Raw genomic sequence first — 24,743 nt, 5'->3', positions numbered from 1 at the left:
ATAGGAGGGGCTAGCGCCCCCTATAGGAGGGGCTAGCGCCCTATAAATCTACCTGAATATAGGAGGGGCTAGCGCCCTATAAATCTACCTGAATATAGGAGGGGCTAGCGCCCTATAAATCTACCTGAATATAGGAGGGGCTAGCACCCTATAAATCTATAGCTGAATATAGGAGGGGCTAGCGCCCTATAAATCTACCTGAATATAGGAGGGGCTAGCACCCTATAAATCTACCTGAATATAGGAGGGGCTAGCGCCCTATAAATCTACCTGAATATAGGAGGGGCTAGCACCCTATAAATCTACACTATAGCTGAATATAGGAGGGGCTAGCGCCCTATAAATATATAGCTGAATATAGGAGGGGCTAGCACCCTATAAATCTACACTATAGCTGAATATAGGAGGGGCTAGCGCCCTATAAATCTATAGCTGAATATAGGAGGGGCTAGCGCCCTATAAATCTACACTATAGCTGAATATAGGAGGGGCTAGCACCCTATAAATCTACACTATAGCTGAATATAGGAGGGGCTAGCGCCCTATAAATCTACACTATAGCTGAATATAGGAGGGGCTAGCACCCTATAAATCTACACTATAGCTGAATATAGGAGGGGCTAGCACCCTATAAATCTACACTATAGCTGAATATAGGAGGGGCTAGCGCCCTATAAATCTACACTATAGCTGAATATAGGAGGGGCTAGCGCCCTATGAATCTACCTGAATATAGGAGGGGCTAGCGCCCCCTATAGGAGGGGCTAGCGCCCTATGAATCTACCTGAATATAGGAGGGGCTAGCGCCCTATAAATCTACCTGAATATAGGAGGGGCTAGCGCCCTATAAATCTACCTGAATATAGGAGGGGCTAGCGCCCTATAAATCTACCTGAATATAGGAGGGGCTAGCGCCCTATAAATCTACACTATAGCTGAATATAGGAGGGGCTAGCGCCCTATAAATCTACACTATAGCTGAATATAGGAGGGGCTAGCGCCCTATAAATCTACACTATAGCTGAATATAGGAGGGGCTAGCGCCCTATGAATCTACCTGAATATAGGAGGGGCTAGCGCCCTATAAATCTACCTGAATATAGGAGGGGCTAGCGCCCTATAAATCTACACTATAGCTGAATATAGGAGGGGCTAGCGCCCTATAAATCTACACTATAGCTGAATATAGGAGGGGCTAGCGCCCTATAAATCTACACTATAGCTGAATATAGGAGGGGCTAGCGCCCTATGAATCTACCTGAATATAGGAGGGGCTAGCGCCCTATAAATCTATAGCTGAATATAGGAGGGGCTAGCGCCCCCTATAGGAGGGGCTAGCGCCCTATGAATCTACCTGAATATAGGAGGGGCTAGCGCCCTATGAATCTACCTGAATATAGGAGGGGCTAGCGCCCTATAAATCTATAGCTGAATATAGGAGGGGCTAGCGCCCCCTATAGGAGGGGCTAGCGCCCTATGAATCTACCTGAATATAGGAGGGGCTAGCACCCTATAAATCTACCTGAATATAGGAGGGGCTAGCACCCTATAAATCTATAGCTGAATATAGGAGGGGCTAGCGCCCTATGAATCTACCTGAATATAGGAGGGGCTAGCGCCCCCTATAGGAGGGGCTAGCGCCCTATGAATCTACCTGAATATAGGAGGGGCTAGCACCCTATAAATCTACCTGAATATAGGAGGGGCTAGCGCCCTATAAATCTACCTGAATATAGGAGGGGCTAGCGCCCTATAAATCTACCTGAATATAGGAGGGGCTAGCACCCTATAAATCTATAGCTGAATATAGGAGGGGCTAGCGCCCTATAAATCTACCTGAATATAGGAGGGGCTAGCACCCTATAAATCTACCTGAATATAGGAGGGGCTAGCGCCCTATAAATCTACCTGAATATAGGAGGGGCTAGCACCCTATAAATCTACACTATAGCTGAATATAGGAGGGGCTAGCGCCCTATAAATATATAGCTGAATATAGGAGGGGCTAGCACCCTATAAATCTACACTATAGCTGAATATAGGAGGGGCTAGCGCCCTATAAATCTATAGCTGAATATAGGAGGGGCTAGCGCCCTATAAATCTACACTATAGCTGAATATAGGAGGGGCTAGCACCCTATAAATCTACACTATAGCTGAATATAGGAGGGGCTAGCGCCCTATAAATCTACACTATAGCTGAATATAGGAGGGGCTAGCACCCTATAAATCTACACTATAGCTGAATATAGGAGGGGCTAGCACCCTATAAATCTACACTATAGCTGAATATAGGAGGGGCTAGCGCCCTATAAATCTACACTATAGCTGAATATAGGAGGGGCTAGCGCCCTATAAATCTACACTATAGCTGAATATAGGAGGGGCTAGCACCCTATAAATCTACACTATAGCTGAATATTGGAGGGGCTAGCACCCTATAAATCTACACTATAGCTGAATATAGGAGGGGCTAGCGCCCTATAAATCTACACTATAGCTGAATATAGGAGGGGCTAGCGCCCTATAAATCTACACTATAGCTGAATATAGGAGGGGCTAGCGCCCTATAAATCTACACTATAGCTGAATATAGGAGGGGCTAGCGCCCTATAAATCTACACTATAGCTGAATATAGGAGGGGCTAGCGCCCTATAAATCTACACTATAGCTGAATATAGGAGGGGCTAGCGCCCTATAAATCTACACTATAGCTGAATATAGGAGGGGCTAGCGCCCTATAAATCTACACTATAGCTGAATATAGGAGGGGCTAGGGCCCTATAAATCTACACTATAGCTGAATATAGGAGGGGCTAGGGCCCTATAAATCTACACTATAGCTGAATATAGGAGGGGCTAGCGCCCTATAAATCTACACTATAGCTGAATATAGGAGGGGCTAGCGCCCTATAAATCTACACTATAGCTGAATATAGGAGGGGCTAGCGCCCTATAAATCTACACTATAGCTGAATATAGGAGGGGCTAGCGCCCTATAAATCTACACTATAGCTGAATATAGGAGGGGCTAGCGCCCTATAAATCTACACTATAGCTGAATATAGGAGGGGCTAGCGCCCTATAAATAGAGTGTCGCAGTCCCTCCCTCCTTTCAGAACAACGAGTGGCCCAGGAAATGGTTCTCCATACATTTTCTCCATAGGCTTTTCCTAAAGTATTTATTTAAAGACGGTTACGCCGCGGACAAAGCCAACTCGGATCGTGACAAATCATGACAAATAATTTATAAGAAGAAAAACAACAAAATAAGTGTTGTAACCTGCCGTTTTTTTCTACTTTCTAATTATTTGTTTGGCCCAAAACATTGTTTGTCGTCATGATTTGTCAGTTGTCACGACAAGAGTTGTCTTCGTCCGCGGCATAAACGTCTTTAAATAAATACTTTCTGAAAAGTCTATGAGGAAAATGAACGGCGATTTCTTCGGAAAAAAGAAATGTCGAACAAAATCGAAGAACGACTGACATTTTTTAGAATCTGATCTCAGGTCAGAATGGGTTAATCAGACCAGTGTGTGTCCAGTGGAAACCTCGTATGAATCTGATCTCAGGTCAGAATGGGTTAAATAAATACTTTCTGAAAATGAACGGGGATTTATTTCCCGGGTCTCTCGAGGGGGGGGCGGGGCTGCGACGCTCTATAGCTGAATATAGGAGGCCCTTCAAAAACTACTTTCTGGCCTTGACAGTCCATACATCCAATCAGGAAAGTCCCATGTGATTGACAGCCCATACATCCAATCAGAACAGTCGCATGTGACTGACAGCCCATCCATCCAATCAGAGGAAGGCTCACCTTGTGGTTGAGGATGTCGTTCATCCTGCGCGACGCCTCCGAACTGTGGGATTCTGGGAAACACTTCTTCGGGACGACGCCGTACTTCTCTGTGAGTGGGAGGAGTCATGTTAGTGACATCATCATATCACTGTGAGTGGGAGGAGTCATGTTAGTGACATCATCATATCACTGTGAGTGGGAGGAGTCATGTTAGTGACATCATCATATCACTCTGCTATTTTTGAAAGATTGTGAAAATGTGCCTCAAATCTTTGAATATATATCATTACAGAGTAATAATAATAATAATAATAATAATAAAACTGTATTTGTATAGCACCTTTCATGACATGAAATGCAGCTCAAAGTGCTTTACAGAACAATGGAGAATAAAAGAAAAGCAAGGCAACGACATTAAAAAACAAGCAGTAATGGAATACAGTGAAGACATGAATAACAAAAAATAAAAAATAAAAGATCAATTAAAGGCAATGTTGTAGAAGTGGGTCTTGAGCTGAGCTTTAAAAATGTCTACAGAGGCTGCCTGACGAAGGTACAGTGGGAGCTTGTTCCATGCCGACGGCCCGTAGAAGGAAAAAGCTGCTTCCCCGTATTTTTTAGTTCCAATTTTTTAGGCAAAGCGAGCAGGCCAGCAGTGGAAGACCTTAGGGGGCGGTTTGGGACATATTTAGGCAGGCAGTTATGTAGGTAGGAAGGTGCGAGACCATTGAGAGCTTTATAGACAAGTAAAATCATTTTAAAATCAATCCTAAAAACAACCGGAAGCCAGTGCAGTGATGCCAAAACTGGAGTAATATGTTCTCTCATCTTAGTTCTAGTTAAAACTCTGGCTGCTGCATTTTGGACAAGTTGTAATCTGTCAGTTGTTTTCTTAGGCAGTCCTGAAAAAAGTGCATTGCAGTAATCAAGCCGAGAAAAAACAAAGGCGTGGATTAGCGTTTTTGCATCGTCCAAGGACAAATAGGCTCTGATTCGTGCAATATTTCTAAGGGGAAAAAAGGCAATCATGGTAACATGATTAATGTGTGAATTAAAATTCAATTCAGAATCAATAATAACCCCCAGGTTCTTTACTGTACTGTTACTTTCTACAGTCAGCCAAGTCTGCTTATTATTGATTCTTTCTGCTCACTAGAACCGAGAGTGGGTTTACTGTAACTCAAATATTTGCTTCTGGGAGGGGGTGGGGGTTCCTGGAAAAACATGTTTTCAGATAGTCGGTGGCCTCAAATGCAGATGATTTTTGGGGTTCTTGACATGAAATATTGAGCACCACAGATACATCATTTAAACAGGATTTCGACATCAGGCCTAATAGAGCGTTGCAGTCCCGCCCCCTTTCCTGACGACGCCAGGCCCAGTCCCGCCCCCTTTCCTGACGACGCCAGGCCCAGTCCCGCCCCCTTTCCTGACGACGCCAGGCCCAGTCCCGCCCCCTTTCCTGACGACGCCAGGCCCAGTCCCGCCCCCTTTCCTGACGACGCCAGGCCCAGTCCCGCCCCCTTTCCTGACGACGCCAGGCCCAGTCCCGCCCCCTTTCCTGACGACGCCAGGCCCAGTCCCGCCCCCTTTCCTGACGACGCCAGGCCCAGTCCCGCCCCCTTTCCTGATGACGCCAGGCCCAGTCCCGCCCCCTTTCCTGATGACGCCAGGCCCAGTCCCGCCCCCTTTCCTGACGACGCCAGGCCCAGTCCCGCCCCCTTTCCTGACGACGCCAGGCCCAGTCCCGCCTCCTTTCCTGACGACGCCAGGCCCAGTCCGGCCCCTTTCCTGATGACGCCAGGCCCAGTCCCGCCCCCTTTCCTGACGACGCCAGGCCCAGTCCCGCCCCCTTTCCTGACGACGCCAGGCCCAGTCCCGCCCCCTTTCCTGACGACGCCAGGCCCAGTCCCGCCCCCTTTCCTGACGACGCCAGGACCAGTCCCGCCCCCTTTCCTGACGACGCCAGGCCCAGTCCCGCCCCCTTTCCTGACGACGCCAGGCCCAGTCCCGCCTCCTTTCCTGACGACGCCAGGCCCAGTCCCGCCCCCTTTCCTGACGACGCCAGGCCCAGTCCCGCCCCCTTTCCTGATGACGCCAGGCCCAGTCCGGCCCCTTTCCTGACAACGCCAGGCCCAGTCCCGCCCCCTTTCCTGACGACGCCAGGCCCAGTCCCGCCCCTTTCCTGACGACGCCAGGCCCAGTCCCGCCCCCTTTCCTGACGACGCCAGGCCCAGTCCCGCCACCTTTCCTGACGCCGCCAGGCCCAGTCCCGCCCCCTTTCCTGACGACGCCAGGCCCAGTCCCGCCCCCTTTCCTGACGACGCCAGGCCCAGTCCCGCCTCCTTTCCTGACGACGCCAGGCCCAGTCCCGCCCCCTTTCCTGACGACGCCAGGCCCAGTCCCGCCCCCTTTCCTGACGACGCCAGGCCCAGTCCCGCCCCCTTTCCTGATGACGCCAGGCCCAGTCCCGCCCCCTTTCCTGATGACGCCAGGCCCAGTCCCGCCCCCTTTCCTGACGACGCCAGGCCCAGTCCCGCCCCCTTTCCTGACGACGCCAGGCCCAGTCCCGCCTCCTTTCCTGACGACGCCAGGCCCAGTCCCGCCCCCTTTCCTGACGACGCCAGGCCCAGTCCCGCCCCCTTTCCTGACGACGCCAGGCCCAGTCCCGCCCCCTTTCCTGACGACGCCAGGCCCAGTCCCGCCCCCTTTCCTGACGACACCAGGCCCAGGAAATAATCCCCAATGCATTAAAGACCTTTTAAGCGTCGTACGAAGCCAACTCGAGTCGTGACAACAAACACAATATTTTGGACCAAACAAATAATCACAAAGAATAAAAACCTGACGTTTTTTTTCTTCTTTCTAATTATTTGTTCGGCCCCAAAACATTGTGTTTGTTGTCATGACGTGTCACAACTGGAGTGGTCTTTGTCCGCGGCGTAGAAACATCTTTAAATAAATACATTTTGAAAAGTCTATGAGGGAAAATGAATGGGGAATTGTTTTCCGGGGGCGGGGCTGCGGCGCTCTGTAAAGGGGTTGACAAACTGACCAATGAGGTTGACCAGCATGTCCCACTGGCCGCCGTCATTGGTGGGATTGGACAACAGGAACTGCATCAGACGTCCGTCCACGGGCTCCTTCCTCTGGGCCGACTCCACACAGGCGTGGAGGTAGTAGTAGCAGCGCTCCACCTGCGGGGGGCAGCAAAGGGTTAGATGGAGGTAGTAGTAGCAGCTAACACACACACACAGCTTAACGTCATGGCTGTGTTGTTGAACACACACATAGCTTAACATCATGGCTGTGTTGTTGAACACACACATAGCTTAACGTCATGGCTGTGTTGTTGAACACACACACAGCTTAACGCCATGGCTGTGTTGTTGAACACACACACAGCTTAACGTCATGGCTGTGTTGTTGAACACACACACACACAGCTTAACGTCATGGCTGTGTTGTTGAACAGACACACACACAGCTTAACGTCATGGCTGTGTTGTTGAACACACACACAGCTTAACGTCATGGCTGTGTTGTTGAACACACACACAGCTTAACGTTATGGCTGTGTTGTTGAACACACACACAGCTTAACGTCATGGCTGTGTTGTTGAACACACACACAGCTTAACGTCATGGCTGTGTTGTTGAACACACACACAGCTTAACGTCATGGCTGTGTTGTTGAACACACACACAGCTTAACGTCATGGCTGTGTTGTTGAACACACACACCCACAGCTTAACGTCATGGCTGTGTTGTTGAACACACACACAGCTTAATGTCATGGCTGTGTTGTTGAACACACACACACCCACAGCTTAACGTCATGGCTGTGTTGTTGAACACACACACAGCTTAACGTCATGGCTGTGTTGTTGAACACACACAGCTTAACGTCATGGCTGTGTTGTTGAACACAAAAAAGCAGAACTACAAGCTGAGCTTGTAGTTCTGCTATTTTCAAAAAATCATGAAAATGTGTCGCAAAACGTTGAATATATATTCTTTCAGAGCAAACGTTTTGACTCAAATCTTTGCTTCTGGGAGGGGGAGGGGGTCCCTGGAACAACATATTTTAAGATGGGGGTCGGCGGCCAAATACAGATACTTTTGGGGGTCCTTGACATGAAAACCTGTGAGAACCACTGATATAGAAACATGAGGTTTAACCCTGTGAGAACCACTGATATAGAAACATGAGGTTTAACCCTGTGAGAACCACTGACATAGAAACATGAGGTTTAACCCTGTGAGAACCACTGATATAGAAACATGAGGTTTAACCCTGTGAGAACCACTGATATAGAAACATGAGGTTTAACCCTGTGAGAACCACTGACATAGAAACATGAGGTTTAACCCTGTGAGAACCACTGATATAGAAACATGAGGTTTAACCCTGTGAGAACCACTGATATAGAAACATGAGGTTTAACCCTGTGAGAACCACTGACATAGAAACATGAGGTTTAACCCTGTGAGAACCACTGATATAGAAACATGAGGTTTAACCCTGTGAGAACCACTGACATAGAAACATGAGGTTTAACCCTGTGAGAACCACTGATATAGAAACATGAGGTTTAACCCTGTGAGAACCACTGATATAGAAACATGATGTTTAACCCTGTGAGAACCACTGATATAGAAACATGATGTTTAACCCTGTGAGAACCACTGATATAGAAACATGATGTTTAACCCTGTGAGAACCACTGATATAGAAACATGAGGTTTAACCCTGTGAGAACCACTGATATAGAAACATGAGGTTTAACCCTGTGAGAACCACTGATATAGAAACATGAGGTTTAACCCTGTGAGAACCACTGATATAGAAACATGATGTTTAACCCTGTGAGAACCACTGATATAGAAACATGATGTTTAACCCTGTGAGAACCACTGATATAGAAACATGAGGTTTTAACCCTGTGAGAACCACTGATATAGAAACATGAGGTTTAACCCTGTGAGAACCACTGATATAGAAACATGAGGTTTAACCCTGTGAGAACCACTGATATAGAAACATGAGGTTTAACCCTGTGAGAACCACTGATATAGAAACATGAGGTTTAACCCTGTGAGAACCACTGACATAGAAACATGAGGTTTAACCCTGTGAGAACCACTGATATAGAAACATGAGGTTTAACCCTGTGAGAACCACTGATATAGAAACATGAGGTTTTAACCCTGTGAGAACCACTGATATAGAAACATGAGGTTTAACCCTGTGAGAACCACTGACATAGAAACATGAGGTTTAACCCTGTGAGAACCAATGACATAGAAACATGAGGTTTAACCCTGTGATAACCACTGACATAGTAACATGAGGTTTAACCCTGTGATAACCACTGATATAGAAACATGAGGTTTTAACCCTGTGAGAACCACTGATATAGAAACATGAGGTTTAACCCTGTGAGAACCACTGATATAGAAACATGAGGTTTAACCCTGTGAGAACCACTGATATAGAAACATGAGGTTTAACCCTGTGAGAACCACTGATATAGAAACATGAGGTTTAACCCTGTGAGAACCACTGATATAGAAACATGAGGTTTTAACCCTGTGAGAACCACTGATATAGAAACATGAGGTTTTAACCCTGTGAGAACCACTGACATAGAAACATGAGGTTTAACCCTGTGAGAACCACTGATATAGAAACATGAGGTTTTAACCCTGTGAGAACCACTGATATAGAAACATGAGGTTTTAACCCTGTGAGAACCACTGATATAGAAACATGAGGGTTTAACCCTGTGAGAACCACTGATATAGAAACATGAGGGTTTAACCCTGTGAGAACCACTGATATAGAAACATAGGGTTTTACAGAAAACTGTCAGGATTTAGAAGACATTTGTAGAATCGTCCTCAGGTCAAAATGGATTAACTCTCACCTTGTCCCAGAAGAACAGATATGATTGGCTGAACGCACATTGTCCCAGAAGAACAGATATGATTGGCTGAACTCACCTTGTCCCAGAAGAACAGATATGATTGGCTGAACTCAAACTCTTCTATGTTGAACTTCTTAATGAAGGGAAGTCGCATGACGTTGAGGCACGAGAAGATCCAACATCTACCTGGGAGGTGGAAACACACAAGAAACCAAAAAATACATCATCATCGTCATCATCATTTTTCCACCGCGGTCGAGATTATGGATTTCACAACGCCACGCCAGACTTTCCGGTTTGCCATCCCCAGTTCCTGCTTACTGATGCATGTGTTGAATACACACACACACACACAGCTTAACGTCATGGCTGTGTTGTTGAACACACACACACACACAGCTTAACGTCATGGCTGTGTTGTTGAACACACACACACACACAGCTTAACGTCATGGCTGTGTTGTTGAACACACACACACACACAGCTTAACGTCATGGCTGTGTTGTTGAACACACACACACACACAGCTTAACGTCTTGGCTGTGTTGTTGAACACACACACACAGTCCTAGTATTATGGAGGTGACGGGTCCCTACCTGAGTTCTTCTGGTTGGTGACGGGCTTGCCCTCGGTGGGGACAGAGTGCTGGAAGATGTGGACCTACCTGAGTTCTTCTGGTTGGTGACGGGCTTGCCCTCGGTGGGGACAGAGTGCTGGAAGATGTGGACCTACCTGAGTTCTTCTGGTTGGCGACGGGCTTGCCCTCGGTGGGGACAGAGTGCTGGAAGATGTGGACCTACCTGAGTTCTTCTGGTTGGTGACGGGCTTGCCCTCGGTGGGGACAGAGTGCTGGAAGATGTGGACCGTGTCCTGGACGGTCTGCCGGTGCAGACAGGCCTCCAGCGGGTCGATGCACGTGGAGACGTTCTGCGCCAGGAGGTAGCGGGGCTCCGCCTGCAGGCGCTTGGTGAACGCAGACACCTTCTCTGGACACAGGCCTGGATGGAGACAACACAGACACTATGTTAATGTTCTCTAGAGGACACAGGCCTGGGAGGAGACAACACAGACACTATGTTAATGTTCTCTGGACACAGGCCTGGATGGAGACAACACAGACACTATGTTAATGTTCTCTGGACACAGGCCTGGATGGAGACAACACAGACACTATGTTAATGTTCTCTAGAGGACACAGGCCTGGATGGAGACAACACAGACACTATGTTAATGTTCTCTAGTGGACACAGGCCTGGATGGAGACAACACAGACACTATGTTAACGTTCTCTAGAGGACACAGGCCTGGATGGAGACAACACAGACACTATGTTAATGTTCTCTGGACACAGGCCTGGATGGAGACAACACAGACACTATGTTAATGTTCTCTGGACACAGCATGTTAGCTTATTAGCATGTTAGCATGATAGCATGTTAGCATTAGCATGTTAGCATATTAGCATTTTAGCAAGATAGCATGTTAACATTAGCATGCTAGCAATGCTAACATGCTAATGCTAACATGCTAATGCTAATTAATGTTCTCTGGACACAGGCCTGGATGGAGACAATGATACGATATGATATGATATAGTACTTAATGTAAATTCACACTGAAATTTGTCTTGCGACACAGCAGCCAAGTATGCAGAACACATATACAAAACACAAAGAACAAGACAATTTACATACATAAAGACATGAGCAATATCCACCGCCTAGATAACCCTCATGGTTGCTACATCTCCTGATTAAGCCTCGAGGTCGACTGGTGGAAAAAGGACCTCTTTAGTCTGACTTTATTGTATGCGGGTACACCATATCTCCTTCCTGAAGGTAGCAACCTATACTCTCCATACAACACATGCTTAGTATTAGAGGTGATATTCCTTGCTAACCTTAGGATGCTGTTATCATACATGGATGTATATAAAGTTTCTGAAGTTGTTGTCCAACAATCTTTGAACAAATGTTCAGTTGTTGCAGCAGTTGTGACTTTAGGGCTGCAGACAGACATCCATACCAGGTGGTACTACAGTACTGATTAATAACAGTAGTATACAGTACAGTACTACAGTACTGAAGAACACTCTTAACAACAGAAGTGACGGAGACAACAAACACTATGTTAACGTTCTCTAGTGGACACAGGCCTGGGAGGAGACAACACAGACACTATGTTAATGTTCTCTGGACACAGGCCTGGATGGAGACAACACAGACACTATGTTAATGTTCTCTGGACACAGGCCTGGATGGAGACAACACAGACACTATGTTAATGTTCTCTAGGGGACACAGGCCTGGATGGAGACAACACAGACACTATGTTAATGTTCTCTAGAGGACACAGGCCTGGATGGAGACAACACAGACACTATGTTAATGTTCTCTAGTGGACACAGGCCTGGTTGGAGACAACACAGATACAATCTTAATGTTCTCTGGACACAGGCCTGGGTGGAGACAACACAGACACTATGTTAATGTTCTCTAGTGGACACAGGCCTGGATGGAGACAACACAGACACTATGTTAATGTTCTCTAGTGGACACAGGCCTGGATGGAGACAACACAGATACTATGTTAATGTTCTCTAGTGGACACAGGCCTGGATGGAGACAACACAGACACTATGTTAATGTTCTCTAGTGGACACAGGCCTGGATGGAGACAACACAGACACTATGTTAATGTTCTCTAGTGGACACAGGCCTGGATGGAGACAACACAGACACTATGTTAACGTTCTCTAGAGGACACAGGCCTGGATGGAGACAACACAGATACTATGTTAATGTTCTCTAGAGGACACAGGCCTGGATGGAGACAACACAGACACTATGTTAATGTTCTCTAGAGGACACAGGCCTGGATGGAGACAACACAGACACTATGTTAATGTTCTCTGGACACAGGCCTGGATGGAGACAACACAGATACTATGTTAATGTTCTCTAGAGGACACAGGCCTGGATGGAGACAACACAGACACTATGTTAATGTTCTCTAGAGGACACAGGCCTGGATGGAGACAACACAGACACTATGTTAATGTTCTCTAGTGGACACAGGCCTGGATGGAGACAACACAGACACTATGTTAATGTTCTCTAGAGGACACAGGCCTGGATGGAGACAACACAGATACTATGTTAATGTTCTCTAGAGGACACAGGCCTGGATGGAGACAACACAGATACTATGTTAATGTTCTCTGGACACAGGCCTGGATGGAGACAACACAGACACTATGTTAATGTTCTCTGGACACAGGCCTGGATGGAGACAACACAGACACTATGTTAATGTTCTCTAGAGGACACAGGCCTGGATGGAGACAACACAGACACTATGTTAATGTTCTCTAGAGGACACAGGCCTGGATGGAGACAACACAGACACTATGTTAATGTTCTCTGGACACAGGCCTGGATGGAGACAACACAGACACTATGTTAATGTTCTCTAGAGGACACAGGCCTGGATGGAGACAACACAGACACTGTGTTAATGTTCTCTAGTGGACACAGGCCTGGATGGAGACAACACAGACACTGTGTTAATGTTCTCTAGTGGACACAGGCCTGGATGGAGACAACACAGACACTGTGTTAATGTTCTCTAGAGGACACAGGCCTGGATGGAGACAACACAGACACTATGTTAATGTTCTCTAGTGGACACAGGCCTGGATGGAGACAACACAGACACTGTGTTAATGTTCTCTGGACACAGGCCTGGATGGAGACAACACAGACACTATGTTAACGTTCTCTAGAGGACACAGGCCTGGATGGAGACAACACAGATACTATGTTAATGTTCTCTGGACACAGGCCTGGATGGAGACAACACAGACACTATGTTAATGTTCTCTAGAGGACACAGGCCTGGATGGAGACAACACAGACACTATGTTAATGTTCTCTAGAGGACACAGGCCTGGATGGAGACAACACAGACACTATGTTAATGTTCTCTAGAGGACACAGGCCTGGATGGAGACAACACAGACACTATGTTAATGTTCTCTAGAGGACACAGGCCTGGATGGAGACAACACAGACACTATGTTAATGTTCTCTAGAGGACACAGGCCTGGATGGAGACAACACAGACACTATGTTAATGTTCTCTAGAGGACACAGGCCTGGATGGAGACAACACAGACACTATGTTAATGTTCTCTAGAGGACACAGGCCTGGATGGAGACAACACAGACACTATGTTAATGTTCTCTAGTGGACACAGGCCTGGATGGAGACAACACAGACACTATGTTAATGTTCTCTAGTGGACACAGGCCTGGATGGAGACAACACAGACACTATGTTAATGTTCTCTAGTGGACACAGGCCTGGATGGAGACAACACAGACACTATGTTAACGTTCTCTGGACACAGGCCTGGATGGAGACAACACAGACACTATGTTAATGTTCTCTAGTGGACACAGGCCTGGATGGAGACAACACAGACACTATGTTAATGTTCTCTAGTGGACACAGGCCTGGATGGAGACAACACAGACACTATGTTAATGTTCTCTAGTGGACACAGGCCTGGATGGAGACAACACAGACACTATGTTAATGTTCTCTAGTGGACACAGGCCTGGATGGAGACAACACAGACACTATGTTAATGTTCTCTGGACACAGGCCTGGATGGAGACAACACAGACACTATGTTAATGTTCTCTAGTGGACACAGGCCTGGATGGAGACAACACAGACACTATGTTAACGTTCTCTGGACACAGGCCTGGATGGAGACAACACAGACACTATGTTAATGTTCTCTAGTGGACACAGGCCTGGATGGAGACAACACAGACACTATGTTAATGTTCTCTGGACACAGGCCTGGATGGAGACAACACAGACACTATGTTAATGTTCTCTAGAGGACACAGGCCTGGATGGAGACAACACAGACACTATGTTAACGTTCTCTGGACACAGGCCTGGATGGAGACAACACAGACACTATGTTAATGTTCTCTAGTGGACACAGGCCTGGATGGAGACAACACAGACACTATGTTAATGTTCTCTGGACACAGGCCTGGATGGAGACAACACATACACTATGTTAATGTTCTCTGGACACAGGCCTGGATGGAGACAACACAGACACTATGTTAATGTTCTCTGGACACAGGCCTGGATGGAGACAACACAGACACTATGTTAATGTTCTCTGGATGGAGACAACACAGACACTATGTTAATGTTCTCTAGTGGACACAGGCCTGGATGGAGACAACACAGACACTATGTTAATGTTCTCTAGTGGACACAGGCCTGGATGGAGACAACACAGATACTATGTTAACGTTCTCTGGACACAGGCCTGGATGGAGACAACACAGACACTATGTTAATGTTCTCTAGAGGACACAGGCCTGGATGGAGACAACACAGATACTATGTTAACGTTCTCTGGACACAGGCCTGGATGGAGACAACACAGACACTATGTTAATGTTCTCTGGACACAGGCCTGGATGGAGACAACACAGACACTATGTTAATGTTCTCTAGAGGACACAGGCCTGGATGGAGACAACACAGACACTATGTTAATGTTCTCTAGTGGACACAGGCCTGGATGGAGACAACACAGACACTATGTTAATTTTCAGTGGACACAGGCCTGGATGGAGACAACACAGACACTATGTTAATGTTCTCTGGACACAGGCCTGGATGGAGACAACACAGACACTATGTTAATGTTCTCTAGTGGACACAGGCCTGGATGGAGACAACACAGACACTATGTTAATGTTCTCTGGACACAGGCCTGGATGGAGACAACACAGACACTATGTTAATGTTCTCTGGACACAGGCCTGGATGGAGACAACACAGACACTATGTTAATGTTCTCTGGACACAGGCCTGGATGGAGACAACACAGACACTATGTTAATGTTCTCTGGACACAGGCCTGGATGGAGACAACACAGACACTATGTTAATGTTCTCTAGGGGACACAGGCCTGGATGGAGACAACACAGATACTATGTTAATGTTCTCTGGACACAGGCCTGGATGGAGACAACACAGACACTATGTTAACGTTCTCTGGACACAGGCCTGGATGGAGACAACACAGACACTATGTTAATGTTCTCTAGAGGACACAGGCCTGGATGGAGACAACACAGACACTATGTTAATGTTCTCTGGACACAGGCCTGGATGGAGACAACACAGACACTATGTTAATGTTCTCTAGAGGACACAGGCCTGGATGGAGACAACACAGACACTATGTTAATGTTCTCTGGACACAGGCCTGGATGGAGACAACACAGACACTATGTTAATGTTCTCTAGAGGACACAGGCCTGGATGGAGACAACACAGACACTATGTTAATGTTCTCTAGAGGACACAGGCCTGGATGGAGACAACACAGACACTATGTTAATGTTCTCTAGGGGACACAGGCCTGGATGGAGACAACACAGATACTATGTTAATGTTCTCTGGACACAGGCCTGGATGGAGACAACACAGACACTATGTTAACGTTCTCTGGACACAGGCCTGGATGGAGACAACACAGACACTATGTTAATGTTCTCTAGTGGACACAGGCCTGGATGGAGACAACACAGATACTATGTTAACGTTCTCTGGACACAGGCCTGGATGGAGACAACACAGACACTATGTTAATGTTCTCTAGGGGACACAGGCCTGGATGGAGACAACACAGACACTATGTTAATGTTCTCTGGACACAGGCCTGGATGGAGACAACACAGACACTATGTTAATGTTCTCTAGAGGACACAGGCCTGGATGGAGACAACACAGACACTATGTTAATGTTCTCTAGAGGACACAGGCCTGGATGGAGACAACACAGACACTATGTTAACGTTCTCTGGACACAGGCCTGGATGGAGACAACACAGACACTATGTTAATGTTCTCTGGACACAGGCCTGGATGGAGACAACACAGACACTATGTTAACGTTCTCTGGACACAGGCCTGGATGGAGACAACACAGACACTATGTTAACGTTCTCTGGACACAGGCCTGGATGGAGACAACACAGATACTATGTTAATGTTCTCTAGACACAGGCCTGGATGGAGACAACACAGACACTATGTTAATGTTCTCTAGGGGACACAGGCCTGGATGGAGACAACACAGACACTATGTTAATGTTCTCTGGACACAGGCCTGGATGGAGACAACACAGACACTATGTTAACGTTCTCTGGACACAGGCCTGGATGGAGACAACACAGACACTATGTTAACGTTCTCTGGACACAGGCCTGGATGGAGACAACACAGACACTATGTTAATGTTCTCTAGTGGACACAGGCCTGGATGGAGACAACACAGACACTATGTTAATGTTCTCTAGTGGACACAGGCCTGGATGGAGACAACACAGACACTATGTTAATGTTCTCTAGGGGACACAGGCCTGGATGGAGACAACACAGACACTATGTTAATGTTCTCTGGACACAGGCCTGGATGGAGACAACACAGACACTATGTTAACGTTCTCTGGACACAGGCCTGGATGGAGACAACACAGACACTATGTTAACGTTCTCTGGACACAGGCCTGGATGGAGACAACACAGACACTATGTTAATGTTCTCTGGACACAGGCCTGGATGGAGACAACACAGACACTATGTTAATGTTCTCTAGTGGACACAGGCCTGGATGGAGACAACACAGACACTATGTTAATGTTCTCTGGACACAGCATGTTAGCTTATTAGCATGTTAGCATTAGCATGTTAGCATTTTAGCAAGATAGCATGTTAGCATTAGCATGCTAGCAATGCTAACATGCTAATGCTAACATGCTAATGCTAATTAATGTTCTCTGGACACAGGCCTGGATGGAGACAATGATACGATATGATATGATATAGTACTTAACCCATTAAAATAAAAATAGCAGACCTACAAGCTCGTATCGCGCCACTCGGTGGCGCGATATGAGCTTGTAGATCTGCTATTTTTAAATAGCTAAAGCATAACATGATGCTGACACCAAAATGGGTGCCCGGTCAGAATGGGTTATTGTCAGTTCACACTGAAATTTGTCTTGCGACACAGCAGTCAAGTATGCAGAAACACATATACAAAACACAAAGAACAAGACAATTTACATACATAAAGACATGAGCAATATCCACCGCCTAGATAACCCTCATGGTTGCTACATCTCCTGATTAAGCCTCGAGGTCGACTGGTGGAAAAAGGACCTCTTTAGTCTGACTTTATTGTATGCGGGTACACCATATCTCCTTCCTGAAGGTAGCAACCTATACTCTCCATACAACACATGCTTAGTATTAGAGGTGATATTCCTTGCTAACCTTAGGATGCTGTTATCATACATGGATGTATATAAAGTTTCTGAAGTTGTTGTCCAACAATCTTTGAACAAATGTTCAGTTGTTGCAGCAGTTGTGACTTTAGGGCTGCAGACAGACATCCATAGCAGGTGGTACTACAGTACTGATTAATAACAGTAGCATACAGTACAGTACTACAGTACTGAAGAACACTCTTAACAACAGAAGTGACGGATACAACAAACACTATGTTAACGTTCTCTAGTGGACACAGGCCTGGGAGGAGACAACACAGACACTATGTTAATGTTCTCTAGGGGAGGCACTGGGGGAGGCACTGGGGAGACACAGGGGGGACACTGGGGGGACACTGGGGAGGCACTGGGGAGGCACTCAGGGCGACACTGGGGAGGTACTGGGGAGCCACTGGGGAGCCACTGGGGAGACACTGGGGAGACACTGGGGAGACACTGGGGTGGCACTGGGGAGGCACTCAGGGGGAAACTGGGGAGGTACTGGGGAGACACTGGGGAGACACTGGGGAGACACTTGGCGGACACTGGGGTGGAGCAGCACCATGCAAATAACATTGTGCAGGAAACCCTGACCAGATATCTGTCTAAAAAACACCTGAACGTGTCCAGAGAGCTCTGTCTTCTATAAACACAACACCAGATATGTGTCTAAACACCTGAACGTGTCCAGAGCTCTGTCTCCTATAAACACAACACCAGATATGTGTCTAAACACCTGAACGTGTCCAGAGCTCTGTCTCCTATAAACACAACACCAGATATCTGTCTGAACACCTGAACGTGTCCAGAGCTCTGTCTCCTATAAACACAACACCAGATATGACATTTTTTATCGCACAGCCCCAGAAAGTAAAAAAAGGGGGTTAAAGGAGAATTCCATGCTAGAATGCTTTCTTATCTTTCTTACCTTTCTTTGTAGTCGTTACGTCCCCACCAAAGAGGTCCAGGTGTTTTTTTGTGCAAAAACTCCTTATTGGCTATTTTCCCTACCATAAGCCCTCAATGAATTGCATTGCATTGAATGGGAATTGAATGGGGCTATGGGGTGTTATGCTAATTTGCTTATTTCCATCGAAAGAAGTAGTAAAGTGTGCCGCTTGGGATATTATGTACATTATGAAGAGAGGATATATACAAAGAAATTATAATTTTGAGCGATGGAAATAAGCGAATTAGCACAACACCCCATACATCCCATTCAATTCCCATTCAATTCAATGCAATTCATGTAGGGCTCATGGTAGGGGAAATAGCCAATAAGGAGCTTTTGCACAAAATAACACCTGGACCTCTTTGGTGGGGACGTAACGACTACAAAGAAAGGTAAGAAAGCCTTTTAGTATGGAATTCTCCTTTAAATTGAACTGCATTTGAATAATGACGATCTGCACAACGTGTCGAACTTGTAGATCGGCTATTTTCAGCATGCATCGACGAACAATTTCCGTCTTCGTTTTTTTTCCTTTGGGCAAGTAGAACATAGGACTACGATTATGTCAATAACGGTGACCTCATCTAAATGTGTTACCAGTAGAATACAACTATTATGACAGTTATGACTCAGTGGTTCCCAAAGTGGGGTCCGGGGACCCCCAGGGGTCCTTGGGGGAGTTCCAGGGGGTCCCCAGCTAAATGATAGTTTGGAACCAAATGGACCCTTATGGGTCTGTAACTCAGAGAGTGTACAAATGGAACCAAATGGACCCTTATGGGTCTGTAACTCAGAGAGTGTACAAATGGAACCAAATGGACCCTTATGGGTCTGTAACTCAGAGAGTGTACAAATGGAACCAAATGGACCCTTATGGGTCTGTAACTCTGATAATGTACACATGGAACCAAATGGACCCTTATGGGTCTGTAACTCAGAGAGTGTACAAATGGAACCAAATGGACCCTTATGGGTCTGTAACTCTGATAATGTACACATGGAACCAAATGGACCCTTATGGGTCTGTAACTCAGAGAGTGTACAAATGGAACCAAATGGACCCTTACGGGTCTGTAACTCAGAGTGTACAAATGGAACCAAATGGACCCTTATGGGTCTGTAACTCTGAGAGTGTACAAATGGAACCAAATGGACCCTTATGGGTCTGTAACTCTGAGAGTGTACAAATGGAACCAAATGGACCCTTATGGGTCTGTAACTCTGAGAGTGTACAAATGGAACCAAATGGACCCTTATGGGTCTGTAACTCTGATAATGTACACATGGAACCAAATGGACCCTTATGGGTCTGTAACTCAGAGTGTACAAATGGAACCAAATGGACCCTTATGGGTCTGTAACTCAGAGTGTACAAATGGAACCAAATGGACCCTTATGGGTCTGTAACTCAGAGTGTACAAATGGAACCAAATGGACCCTTATGGGTCTGTAACTCAGAGAGTACAAATGGAACCAAATGGACCCTTATGGGTCTGTAACTCAGAGTGTACAAATGGAACCAAATGGACCCTTATGGCTCTGTAACTCTGAGAGTACAAATGGAACCAAATGGATCCGTTAACATTAATTGTACAATATAAATTGGGGGTCCCAGAGATAGAAATGCCATTAAATGGGGGTCCGTATAATAATGTGGAACGCCCTACCAACAGTCATTAAGACATGTGAATCCCTTGACTCCTTCAAAACCGCTCTCAGAGGGCACCTACGGATGGCTGCAATTCGAAACTGGCCACCGTAAAATCTGAATCCCCCACCGCCCCCCCCCCCCCCTTCCCCTCACTGTATATGTTTCTTTTCCCTTATGATGAATTCCTGTTCTGTTCTTTAACTACATAGAAGTGTCTATTTGTATGTCTCTAAATGTTTTTGATGAATTGAACAATGTGGACCCTCTTGTAAACAAGTGTAATGCTTAATTGGGTCGTCCACTCACAGTTAACAGTCTTTGTATTGAGTTTGTGCTTGAAATGTATACTGTAATTCTGCAAACTGTTAATAAATATTTCAATCAATCAATCAAAAATGCATGTCAAACTGGGGGTCCTTGAAATTAAACAGGTTGAGAATCACTGCTAGAACTGTAGAAATCTACTCTTATGGGGGTCCCTGGAATCTCTTCAAATGGGGGTCCCTGGAATCTCTTCAAATGGGGGTCCCTGGAATATCTCTTCAAATGGGGGTCCCTGGAATATCTCTTCAAATGGGGGTCCCTGGCATATCTCTTCAAATGGGGGTCCCTGGAATATCTCTTCAAATGGGGGGTCCCTGGCATATCTCTTCAAATGGGGGTCCCTGGCATATCTCTTCAAATGGGGGTCCCTGGCATATCTCTTCAAATGGGGGTCCCTGGCATATCTCTTCAAATGGGGGTCCCTGGAATATCTCTTCAAATGGGGGGTCCCTGGCATATCTCTTCAAATGGGGGTCCCTGGCATATCTCTTCAAATGGGGGTCCCTGGCATATCTCTTCAAATGGGGGTCCCTGGCATATCTCTTCAAATGGGGGTCCCTGGCATCTCTCTTCAAATGGGGGTCCCTGGCATATCTCTTCAAATGGGGGTCCCTGGCATATCTCTTCAAATGGGGGGTCCCTGGAATATCTCTTCAAATGGGGGGTCCCTGGAATATCTCTTCAAATGGGGGTCCCTGGCATATCTCTTCAAATGGGGGTCCCTGGAATATCTCTTCAAATGGGGGTCCCTGGAATATCTCTTCAAATGGGGGTTCCCTGGAATATCTCTTCAAATGGGGGTTCCCTGGAATATCTCTTCAAATGGGGTTCCCTGGAATATCTCTTCAAATGGGGGTCCCTGGAATATCTCTTCAAATGGGGGTCCCTGGAATATCTCTTCAAATGGGGGTTCCCTGGAATATCTCTTCAAATGGGGGTCCCTGGCATATCTCTTCAAATGGGGGTCCCTGGAATATCTCTTCAAATGGGGGTCCCTGGCATATCTCTTCAAATGGGGGTCCCTGGAATATCTCTTAAAATGGGGGTCCCTGGAATACCTCTTCAAATGGGGGTTCCCTGGAATATCTCTTCAAATGGGGGTTCCCTGGAATATCTCTTCAAATGGGAGTCCCTGGAATATCTCTTCAAATGGGGGTCCCTGGAATATCTCTTCAAATGGGGGTCCCTGGAATATCTCTTCAAATGGGGGTCCCTGGAATATCTCTTCAAATGGGGGTCCCTGGCATATCTCTTCAAATGGGGGTCCCTGGAATATCTCTTCAAATGGGGGGTCCCTGGCATATCTCTTCAAATGGGGGTCCCTGGAATATCTCTTCAAATGGGGGTCCCTGGAATATCTCTTCAAATGGGGGTCCCTGGCATATCTCTTCAAATGGGGGTCCCTGGAATATCTCTTCAAATGGGGGGTCCCTGGCATATCTCTTCAAATGGGGGTCCCTGGAATATCTCTTCAAATGGGGGGGGGGGGTCCGCAGGGCTAATTAGTATCAATTTGGGGGTCCTTGGGGACGTGAAAAAGTTTGGGAACCACTTAGTTATGCCAATACCGGTGACCTGGTCTAAATGTGTTGCTCAGAGGAAGTCATGCTGCTAGCCAACATGCTAACCGGCTAACTTGTGACTCTGATAAAAAAAAAGAAACAGTCAAAACAATTTGAAATAAACATAAATAAGAGACACGTCACTACTTCTACGTCATCACGGGGCTGCCTGTTGCCTGTTCCTCTTCAAAGGGACCAGGAATAATAACGATAATAACAACATTAATATAATAATATAGTAACAATAGGAAGTCCATTTAAAAAGCTAACTGTAGCTATTATAGCCTCGTTAGCTCCTATAGCTGTCACACACACACACACACACACACACACAAGCACACCCACACACACACACACACACACACACACACACACACACACACACACACACACACTCAGAGTGTACAAACAAACAGCTACTTGACGGTAAACACAAAAACAACAACAGTGAAAGAGTGTAGACACACACAGATGTCGGCGTAACGCACCTGGCTCCATGTTGCTGTTAGACGGTGTTGTGAAGAGAAATGTGTCTGTATCTTATTCCGTTACAGAGAACAACGAGAAAGTAGCGAGAGAGAGACGGAACACCGGTATATAGATCTGTTCTCTGCTCTGTCTGTCTGTCTGTCTGTCTGTCTCACACACACTGTCTGTCTGTCTGTCTGTCTGTCTGTCTGCCTACCGGTCTGTCTCTCCTCCTCTCGGGGCGGAAACAGGATGTAGAAAATTGTACGGTTATTCCGCCTCAAAAACGGCAGATCTGCAAATCTACACACATGTAGCCCAGGATGGATGGGCTGGGAGATCTGCGTTCATTCATGTAGAGATCAATGCATGCATTCATTCATTCATTCATTCATTCATTCATTCATTCATTCATTCATTCATTCATTCATTCATTCATTCATTCATTCTTTGGAGAAGCAGTGATTTCTCAAACATTTTTAATTCCAAGGAAATTAAGGACCGCTTTCAAGAATACATTAATTCATGCTGACCGGCTGTCGGTATTAAGCAATGTTTATTTGTTTTTTATAGAGGTTTATATGTGACCCTACCATTAACACCCTATATAAGGTTAATATGTGGCCCTACCATTAACATCCTATATAAGGTTAATATGTGACCATTAACACCCTATATAAGGTTAATATGTGACCATTAACACCCTATATAAGGTTAATATGTGACCATTAACATCCTATATAAGGTTAATATGTGACCATTAACACCCTATATAAGGTTAATATGTGACCATTAACACCCTATATAAGGTTAATATGTGACCATTAACACCCTATATAAGGTCATTATGTGACCCTACCATTAACACCCTATATAAGGTCAATATGTGACCATTAACATCCTATATAAGGTTATTATGTGACCATTAGCATCCTATATAAGGTTAATATGTGACCATTAACACCCTATATAAGGTTAATATGTTACCATTAACACCCTATATAAGGTTAATATGTGACCATTAACACCCTATATAAGGTTAATATGTGACCATTAACACCCTATACACTGACACGAAACAAGACAGGAACGCCCAAAAACGTCACAGCCGGTTTTTTAACAAGACAGGAACGCCCAAAAACATCACATCCGGTGTTTTACCCCGGGCAGAATTTTCTATGGCTGCCAATGCAACTTTTTCCAATCCTTAATCACATACGGCAAACACCTATGCCGATAATATCTAACTTGCGGAGGTAACGTGCCTTGTCCGCGGGCAACAGATCTTTCAACGTATGGCATTGCAAATACGTTAGATAATCGCTACTCTGCGCAATATTGTTTTGAAAATGCCGCAAATTGCATTGCAGTGAACGAGAGTTTACCCCGGGGGGTGGGCGGAGCCGCGGAGTCGCAGCTGACGCCCCTCCCTCCGCTCTGATGACGCGTTGTTATGTCAATGTATATAAGGTTAATATGTGACCATTAACATCCTATATAAGGTTAATATGTGACCATTGTGACCATGGTGAAGTTTGCGGATGACACCACAGTAGTAGGGCTCATCTCCAAGGGAGATGAGTCAGCCTACAGGGATGAGGTGGTGCAGCTGACGGACTGGTGCAGAGAGAACAACCTGCTCTTGAACACATCCAAGACCCAGGAGCTG

General features: G+C 46.1%; 1 protein-coding gene across 1 annotated transcript in view; it reads right to left on the bottom strand.

Annotated features, from left to right (window-relative positions):
- Positions 1-23,270, bottom strand: part of blmh (bleomycin hydrolase) — an 89,984-nt gene extending 66,714 nt beyond the window's left edge. Inside the window, exons 1-5 of the mRNA XM_083773014.1 lie at positions 23,095-23,270; positions 10,534-10,731; positions 9,808-9,917; positions 6,856-6,997; positions 3,819-3,907 (exon numbers count right to left, since the gene is read on the bottom strand). Of these exons, the coding sequence (XP_083629140.1) occupies positions 3,819-3,907; positions 6,856-6,997; positions 9,808-9,917; positions 10,534-10,731; positions 23,095-23,104 (549 nt within the window). The 5' untranslated portion in view covers positions 23,105-23,270. The remainder of the gene's footprint in view (positions 1-3,818; positions 3,908-6,855; positions 6,998-9,807; positions 9,918-10,533; positions 10,732-23,094) is intronic.
- Between the last annotated feature and the right edge of the window lie 1,473 nt (positions 23,271-24,743).

This window comes from Protomyctophum parallelum, assembly GCF_964188405.1.
Source record: "Protomyctophum parallelum genome assembly, chromosome: 9".
In the NCBI taxonomy this organism is placed as follows: Eukaryota; Metazoa; Chordata; class Actinopteri; order Myctophiformes; family Myctophidae; genus Protomyctophum; species Protomyctophum parallelum.
Note: the sequence above shows the minus strand (reverse complement) of the source record. Positions and strands in the feature narration are given on the sequence as shown.